The 10000-nt window shown below is 33.8% G+C and overlaps 1 protein-coding gene across 1 annotated transcript in view; it reads left to right on the top strand.

Annotated features, from left to right (window-relative positions):
- Nucleotides 1-10000, top strand: part of LOC138028538 (structural maintenance of chromosomes protein 4-like) — a 74952-nt gene that overhangs the window by 19712 nt on the left and 45240 nt on the right. The window contains exons 6-8 of the mRNA XM_068876124.1: nucleotides 7383-7480; nucleotides 9224-9266; nucleotides 9623-9707. Of these exons, the coding sequence (XP_068732225.1) occupies nucleotides 7383-7480; nucleotides 9224-9266; nucleotides 9623-9707 (226 nt within the window). The remainder of the gene's footprint in view (nucleotides 1-7382; nucleotides 7481-9223; nucleotides 9267-9622; nucleotides 9708-10000) is intronic.

Raw genomic sequence — 10000 nt, 5'->3', positions numbered from 1 at the left:
TTTTTGAAAACTAATGACCCTTTTTCCAGCTATGGAAATAGCTGCCCTGGGAAATTGCTGCATTGCAAATGGCAGAAAGGCAATCAGATATAACAGGAGCAGAGTCCTTGGGGTGATGTTATCATAGCCACAAGATTTACGTAGTTTCATTTCTAGTGGTCAGTTTTCAACTTTGATGGGGTTGGTTGGCTTGAAATCAAAGTTCAAATTTCTGTTATTAGATAAGATATAGTTAAGGTGATTCCCTAGTATTGCACTGCGCATCCTGTTCTGCGCATAACACAGTGTAAGCCCCGTTCGTATTCAGGCATGGCTAAGAGGCTTTATGGTCAAATTTCATGGCTCTTTGTCTCACAAGTCTCAACGGATATTTCTAAACAAAACAATGTTTAAATTTAACCATAAAGACTCGTACCAATGTGTGAATATTGATATATCGAACGTGGCCAAAAACATTTCAAAATGCCGACCTTTCGTGAGGGAAAGCTCGCTAGAAAGAAGAATGGCCGTTTTCAGAGCACAGCAGTAAAGAGCAAAACAAGAAACGTTTTGGACTCTCACAAAACAAAAAGTCGAGTGATAGCCTTGATAATGCTAAAGAAGATTTAAGTCCGACTGTGAAAGTGAAACCGCGCTATCGGGGCGACGTGTTGTCGAGGGGTCGAGCTTGGTTTGCTTTCTGTTTTCTCCTAAACGAGGTTGGTGACCTATCTTTTTTTTGGCATAATTTTATTCTCTTACTCATCTTCTTTGCGCTGTAAAAAAATTACAAAAAATTTACGTCAGAAAAAAAAGTTACAGGAAAGATAGTATTCGTAGCCATCACTCGTGGACACAAAATTGTCTCCTCGAGATCACGCACCCGAAGAACATTTGTAGTCAGTGCCTTTTCAAGACTTGTGCCTGTGCCATAAAACAAACATTAAATTATTCCTTTTGAGCAACACAATTCACCTGTCTTGTTATTTCAAGAATTACGTCAAAGCTGTGCTTCCTGTTCGTGCAAAACGTAGCCTGAACCGATGGAATAAACTTGTCCTTGATAGATGAAGGCGCAATGATTAAATGAGTAACTTGAGCAAGTTATGTCTCTCAAACGAGCTTGGTGACCTACTTTTTTAATTGCACATTTCGAGTCACCATAATATAGGGAACAATCGAGAAAAGTTTTAAAAAAATCTTACGACAACTTCTATTACTAAGGAATCCCCTTAAGATCATGGAGATGCTTGGATGATTCCTGAAATTTCCATTACTGTTACTTTCTGTTTGCAAATTACTTGTTGAAGATGTTATAGATAATTTGCCCGATATTAAACTGCCTTTATTTGATTTGATTTACCACGAAATACAAATAACGATAAAACAAAACAGTTACACAAAAGCAAATGAAAGTGGCGAGGAAGCCTAAAAAGAAACCATGAGGCTTATAGACATTGGGCTCCCTCAGAGTAAAAATAAAGTTAACATTAACGGTAAGGCCTGGATCGAAAGTAAAATACAATGAAGGTAAGTATAAATTAACTAATTACATAGACTGAGTTGACAGAATATAAAGTATGATACAAGTAACAACAAGAATGAAAATAATATCAGACATGAGAAGAAATATAACTATTTACTACAAGATTTATAACTAATAATTCATATATAATTTTTTTTTCAATTTCGTTTTGAATAAGTGGAGAGAATTAGATTCTTTAATATCATTTTCTATAGAGTTATAATAAGTAGGTCCTTGGAAACTGACAGAAAATTTACGAAAGTTTATTCTACAAGAAGGAAGGTGAAAATCGTTCGCATGTCTAGTGGCATAGCTATGGACTTGTTTGCCTTCCTCTTTCAAAAAAAAAAAAAAACATTAGCCTGTCTTGATTTACGTGAATGGAGGAAGTCAAGTATCAAAACAAAAAATCAATTTTATGTTGCAAAAGATGTCTTCATTACTTTAACAGTAAAGAAAAATAATCCTTTTTCAATAATTATATTAAAATTCAGCTTCATAGTGAGGCAGTGAGGACAAAGACAAAGTTAACTGGATGATTATTATGAAAATATTTGTCACATCTATTGTTTTTGTCCTCACTGCCTCACTATCAAGCTGAATTTCAATATATCGAAAAAGGCCTATTATCAACACATTTTCAATATTGAGAAGGTTTCACTGTTGCAAAACTTCCAAAAGAAAAAACGTTTATTAAATTTCAAAACCACCACAAGAAAATTAAAAGTAGCATTTGTTGTTTATGCTGATTTTGTGTTTACTGTTCCAGTTAAAACTTGTAAAGGAAATCCCAAAAAAGTCACGCAATTGAATATCAAAAACATGTTCCAGGTGGATTTTGTTTGTATTACAAAGGTTTCAACGATTGTATTTCTTTACAAAATCCTATTAATTACATTATTAAACAAAAAGATGAAAATGTTGTTGTGAAAAATATGAAATAACAAAATCGATATATGAAAAATACTACAGAAAACCTCAAAAAATAAAATTTACCAAAGAAGATAAAAAATTTGTTTAAAAAAGCAAAATCTGTCCCATTTGTGAAAATGAATTTTCAAAAGGTGATGAAATTATAAGAGATCATTGCCATTTTACTAGACTTTTTCGAAGTGCTGCTCATTTCAGTTGTAATTTCAATTTCAGAAAACCTGGAACAATTCCAATTATAGTTCACAATTTACAAAATTATGGTGCGCATCTTTTTATAAAAGAACGTCTGGTTGGAAAAGAGAATTGAGCATTTTCCACAAACAGAAGAAAAATGCATTTATTTTTCAAGACTAATTACAGTGAACAGTTACAAAACAAAAGACATTAAATTTGAAATAAGATTTATTGACAGTTTCAAATTTTTATGAACTTCTCTTGATACAGTTGTCAACAATCTCGAAAAAAACGATTTGAAAATTTTACAAATTGAATTTTAAGAGGATGCACAAAGTGAAGCTTTGATGAAAGCTTTCAAGAAAAGTGTTTTCCCATATGATTGGTTTAACGATTCTTCGAAAATGTCGGAAAAGCAACTTCCAAAAAAGTATGATTTTTTCTCAAAACTCAACGATGCTGACATATCAGACAAAGAGTACAGTCACCCTAAAAAAGTTTGGAAAAAATTATATTGTATAACGTTTCGTGATGATCAGGATTTGTATCTTAAAACTGACGTTTTGTTCTTAGCTGATGTGTTTGAAAATTTTCGTGATGTTTGTTTGAAAAATTATCAATTAGCACACTGCTACACTTCCCCTATACATTTATCTGTAGGAGATAAACCCCTCGAGTGTGTTCACTCTATTAAACTACTTGGGGTTCACATGACTGACACCTTGAAGTGGGATGATCATGTCAAGTATCTCGCTTCATCTTGTTATGGTGTCCTAGCTGCGCTACGCTAAGGAAAATCAAAAACGTTACAAACTACCATCTTAAAAAACATTTAGTTGAATGTCTGGTTCTATCTCACCTAGACTTTAATAATATAGTATTTTATCCAATTACTGATTGTCTTTTAAAAAGCGCATCCAGTTTGCGGCAGCCAGTTTTGTTTTTGGATGCTATGTGAACAATATTGATTCTATTCTTAAGTGAGGCTGGTTGCCTATGAAAGAACGTAGAGAATGGCGCGTTCTAAAGGCTGTGCACAAAGCTACATACAGTACTCTCATGATTGGCCTAGAAACCTTCAGCTTGAGCAAGTAAGACATGCTACAAACTTATGGTCATTAAGTACCATAAATCTAGTTAGTCCCCATGCCTTGGACACTTTTCAGTAAAGCACAGCAGCCCTCTTCAATTCTCTGCAATCTAATGTTAAATGCTGTGATAATTTTAAATCCTTCAATAAGCAAACATGTATTTTAAGGGAGTGCTGTGGGAATAGGTCGGAATAATTTCTTGCTTTGTTTTAATTAAATGTATATATTGTATAATTATATTTTACTGTTTATTACCTAGCTTTTATAAATTCATAATTCAGATCTATTTAAATTTTTAATTTCCTTATTTTATTCTTAAATCAGGCGAAGAGCCATACCGTGGATGTACTGATATTAAACCGTTATTATTATTATTATTATTATTATTATTATTATTAGTTTTAGTTGGGACGTTTGTTTAAAAATGACAAACGTTTCCCTTGAATTGATTTCTAACAATGGCATGCTATTAATGTTTGACGCTGAAATTGCGTAGTGGAGTTTGAACAATATCATAAAGATGCAAAAGCAAACAAGAAGTACATGAAAGTTATAATCCAAAAGAAAAATCAAAATTATAATGTATCGTCATGCAAATAATCTTTATGGTTGGACAATGTGTAAACCATTACCAACAGGTGATTTCTGATTTCAAATGCATGACAAAAGATGAAATTAAACACTGGAAAAACATAAATATGCTGAAATTGCAGTCAGGAATTTGCATAATGACTATAAGAAATGTTGGACACTGACCTATTTGAACGTCAAAACGTTCTCAAAAAACTTAGTAAGACGTTTCGACCGAAAACCTTCGGTCATCCTCGGTTTGAAACCTCCAGAAAAAGTCTCTTGTTATAGTTGACAAGGCAGTTGACTATCACAAGAGACTTTTCCTGTAGGCTTGGCATTCAAAGAGAGACCAGAATGCAGGGAGTAAACATATAGAAATTCCTGACATTTATGTTTCACTTGCACAATGTTCTTCGTCTCGCGCAGAGATCATGTGTACTCAGGCTTGTAGTCACGCACATACGCAAATATGGGAGTGGGTCTATTCCTGATTTGACGTCACAATCTATGGGTATTTTGCATGCATTTTTACAATGAGTTAATGCAATGTAAATCAGTTTGTGACATCAAATCAGGAATAGACCCACTCCCCCTCTGACTCGGTCGTGAGCAAAAGATGCTTGGATTTTCACAACTTTCGAAGCCTATAAAAAGGTAGGATTTGTTACAAAAAGGAAAAAATGGCCACAATGCGTTTCGAACAGGTGCAAAGATTCATTTTAGGGAAAAAATATGTTGGGGTTAGGGGCACTTTAAGGTCGATTTAGATTAGCCTAAAAAGTACACGATTACCACAATAATTCTCCATTTGCACCAGATTACTTAAATGTTAGAGTGAAGAAAAAAAAGTTATTTCTATTGAAAACTTGAATCTTTATCTTCAACTTGGAATGAAATTAAAAAGAACATGTTCCATGAAATTAACAGATACATGGCACAAACCTTACATTGAAAAAAAAACCTAATTATGAACAAAATCAAACACAGAGTTTGACTTGTTTAAACTTATAGACAACTCTGTTTTTGGTAAAACAATAGCAAGCATTGGAACAAGAACAGATATCCATTTAGCAAACAACAGAGAAAGAGCAATAAAGTTGACAAGCAAATCAAATTTAAAAAAACAACTATAGTTTCCAACTATATTTTCTTTAGATCTATGTTGAATTCATATGAACAAAATTCAAATATTCTTCAACAAACCAATTTAAGCTGGAGCGTGTTTCCTTGATTATTCAAAACCAGAAATGTATACATTTCACTATACATGTATTTACATAAAATAGTTGTTAATGACGGACACTGATTCACTAATGTATGAAATCTTTACAGAAGATTTCTACAAAGATATCAAAAACGATGTTTATAAACACTTTGATACATGTACAAGTAACTTCCCAGAAAATCGCCAAATTAAAACTCAATTTCTGATTCTTGAAAACTCATTGAATACACCTGAAATTTATACAGAAATCCAGCACAAACCCAGAAGATGGCTAAGATTAATTAGTTTGACAGATTTTAAATTAATTTCCCAAAAATAAATGCATCTTAAAGAAAAAAAAACCAAATATAAAAAAATAAGGATCAAAAGTTGGTTTAAACTATGAGATCTTACCGGTAAATACATATTCAAAGTAAAAGAGAAAAACCACATTAAGGAATTTTAGAAGAAGAATATGTTATAAAAGAAGCAATTCTAATACGTGAAATGTTTACAAATGGTGGTGGATTTTATACTATCTGTTTTAACAAAAAATAAATTTAGTAATGACGATTTTGAAAAATGGTTTATATCAAAAGCATCGGAAAAAAAGAAAAGAAAGAGTTTTCAAACAAATCCAAACACTCCAAACCTTGAAAACGAATACGACCTTTATACAAAAACAGTAGACTTATAAAGCTAGCCATTGAGTTTAAAAATCCAAACATATAAAAGGAGTAATTTCTGACAAACAAATTGAAATGTTGGAAAAATATAAGAAAAACAAGTTTATAACATTAATAACAACAATGTACAACGCAGCATTGAAAACAATAATTACTTTAAACTCATTTTTACTGTAATTTTTGTAAATACACTTGTGTTTTCTCAGAAAAAAATTTAACTACAAATTGCAAAGCAGTTTAAACTACAACCAATTCACCACCAACTGTATTAAACACAACTTCATTTTCATACATCAATGCAGCAGAAATTGTGTAATTAGCAGTAGGTAAAGCATTTAAGCTATAATGAAAAGTTAATTTGGTTCATTTGTTAGCTTTAGTTTATTTTCTCTCATATGAAAATAGACAACAAGATACAACTGTAAGAATTATTTACATTTAGTTGCCTACCAGTATTGCAATTATTTTTTCTGTATTTAAAGTTGATTACATTAATTTAATATTCTGAGTCTAAAAGTGGAATCATAATCAATTTCTGGATAATAATTTCCTGGACAGTATTCTATTCTAAAGTAAACAAATTTACAGTTCTGAATGTATCAAATACACAAGAATGTGTTAGTGAGTTATCTCTATCACTATTTTGAAAAAACACAAAAACCTGTTAGGCTTAAACATTAATTTTTAGGCCTAATGTTAACATTAGTAATGGTTTGGGTTGCTTCAGTTATGGGGAAACAATGACCTGCAACCCTAACCAGCAACCTTAAGTTTACACCCTCCATGCTGTGCCATCATTTTGCCAAATTAATTTGTTATGGTTTGCGAAGTAATTTCAATTTCAAGTATGCATTGTGGTAAAAATTTAACTTTATGGACCAAGCGACCACTTTAGAAAATTTAGGAGGCAGATGTCTCCTTGAGAAAAAAGTTATTTTGTGTCCCGTTATTGAAAAGTTAACAAATCAGAGCTTAAAAAACCTCTTAAAAGCGAGGAGGATCACCATTTCAAAAAAAAATAAACTCTATGAGCATTCCGATATGCACTGGCCACGTCAAACTTGGCCATTATGAGAAATTAAAGGGGTCCCCCAAAAAAATAAAGGAAAAAAGGGGGTGTTTGAAAAATATAAACACTCTCAAGGGGGATACCTTAAATAGTGAACAGCTCTGGAAGGTAATTGAATAAAGTATGCTTTTTTTCCATTTTTGTGCAGTTATGAATGTACCTTAAATGAACAAAAGGCTATGGAGAATAGAGATGAGATCAAAAAAGGATATGATGAAATGACAAAGGAGCTGAAAGAATTTACAGGTTTGATGTTTCTAAATTGTCCACTAGCAATGATATTAAACGCGTTCAGGCCACAGGTGCTATAATTGTTGATGATACAGAGATCTTTTCCTTTTATACCATTTAAAGAGTTTTGTACACAAGTAAAGGATCTCAGGATATGGTGTATTATTTTTGTTTAATTTACATAGGGGTTGTCCAATACACCCAGTATGAGTCAGATCAAGGCAGGTGGACTTGATCCGATTGGCTTGTGTTGACACGTCTCTCCAAAGGTCGGTCCATGTTATGGAAAGTCGGTTTGCAAGAGACTTCCAAAATTCAGGAAGAACAACAAATAGGAAGGATAGAAAGTGTGCTTAAATTGATTCGAGTCGATCGGATGGAGTCTACCAGTATCCATCAATATTTTCTGCCCTCCCTATGCCTATATTATCTATTTATAGGGAGGGTAGAAAATGTTGGCAGAACGACCAAGTTCACTTAACTTGAGTAGAGTTGCTGATACGAGTAGGCCCAACTCAGCCCATCTCCAAAAGTTGGTCCATGTTACAGGAAGTCAGTTTGCGACAGATTCATAAAATTCTGACATCAAGAAGGGCGAATAGGAAGGGTAGACACGGTTGTCAATCCAAGTCAATGGGTCAATATTTTCTGCCTCCGCTATGTGTGTGTTGTCTTTTGCACTTGCAACCAGTCTTCCAGTGTGACAGATCAACATTTGGAAAGACAGCTTGAGTCGACCCGACTCAGATGGTTCAGAAACTGTCATGTTCGTGTGCCTGCTTAATGAGCGAGGAAGGTTTATTACTTTGTATTTTGTGTGACCAGACTTCCAGAGACATGACCCATATTAGCCAAGACAAGTCAACTCAACCCAACTCAACTGATTAGAGTGTAATGTGAAGTGCTAAGTTTCTACCCCATATGAACCATGTGAACGTTAGCCCTACTAATGGAAATGGACCCACACAAGGACAGAGAAAAACTCTGACCAGGGTGGGAATTGAACCCACGACCTTCGGGTTAGATCACTGCTGCTCTGCCGACTGAGCTACAAGGTCAGACGGGAGTAGACCGTGAGAACTGAAGATGTTAAAGTCACGGCAATGAACATGTACAAGTACAAGGAAGGATTACATTTTTGCAAACGTTGGCCGTGTAGCACTCATATTTGAACAGACTGAACTGATTAGAGTGTAATGTGAAGTGCTAAGTTTCTGCCCTATATGAACCATGTGAGCGTTAGCCCTACTAATGGAAATGGGCCCACACAAGGACAGAGAAAAACTCTGACCCAACTCAGATTGTTTAGGATGTAGACAATCCAACTCATATTAGGTGTACATGAATTATCTTTTATTACAATCAGTTGGTCAAGTTGAATGATAGCGACTTAAGTATATTTACTCCATTAGCTGGCTAAACCTTTCTGTAAGCAAAGTGTGACACTGATCTTTATAACCTTTAACTTTCATGGTTAGAAACAGAAACAAGTTTCATACAATGCCCTCCTTCCCCACTTGAGCACCTTCAAGTAAAAAATGTGTGATTAGGTACATGAACAATATGCAAATTCATTGGAGCTGGTGATTAACTACCATGGTACAGTTTCAACTTAAAACTTTTTATTTTATTTTATCTGAATTCACTTAGGTCAGTTGGGTTGTGGTTTTTTTGGCTTTGTTGTGGATTTCATGACTTATGAACCTGTTCCATTATGCCCTCCCCAAACATAGTATCTTATCTCATTGAATATTGCAGATAAAAAGAATGCTCTGGGCAAGGAACACAAGAAAGCTGCAAAGTTAGTTTTGAAAATATTTGATTTGCCTTAAACTCTGGTAGTGTACTTTGATGGACATTCCTCTTCCAGTAGTGAGGAATCTTACACCTTACTTTCAGCAACAGGATATGGGGTTACCTTTGATATTACTGGCATTGTAGAGGTGATCATGTTTAATGATTACAATATATACCTCTTACTGTATAGGGCCTTTGAAATTAATGCTTAAAATCTCATAGTTATGGTGGTGGTGATAGGGGTGTCTTATAACTGTTGCTATGTTTAACCCCCATTTGCCTTTTGGCCTACTCTTACTGATGGCACTTGTGTATATCGTGTAGAAGCATCTTTTTTATTTGCTTCCATTTTCATGGCAGAAAATATGATGAAATGGCCAAGGAAGCTGAAGATACCAGGAAGAAGTTTGGAGCTTATGAGAGAGACGACGTGAAATATCGAGAGGTTTGTTAAGCCTTTGACAATGTTTGAAAACAACCTCCCAAATATGCATAATTTTTCATGTTATTACAAAAGCAAAATTTTTTTGTGTAATGTGTTAAATTTGAACTACTTGCAGAATAAGACATCATGTCTCAAGTATCACATTCGACGCATGTATAGAAAATGTAAAAATAAAATAACAATGTTTAAGAATCGTGAAATATATGTATATTTGACTGATGAGGCTTGAAGAGCGAAATATATTTCAAGATTCTTAAACATTGTTATTTTATTTTTACATTTTCTATATGTGC

This window comes from Montipora capricornis, chromosome 13, assembly GCF_036669925.1.
Source record: "Montipora capricornis isolate CH-2021 chromosome 13, ASM3666992v2, whole genome shotgun sequence".
In the NCBI taxonomy this organism is placed as follows: domain Eukaryota; kingdom Metazoa; phylum Cnidaria; class Anthozoa; order Scleractinia; family Acroporidae; genus Montipora; species Montipora capricornis.
The sequence above is the reverse complement of the archived record's forward strand: the minus strand, read 5'-3'. Positions and strand labels throughout refer to the sequence as shown.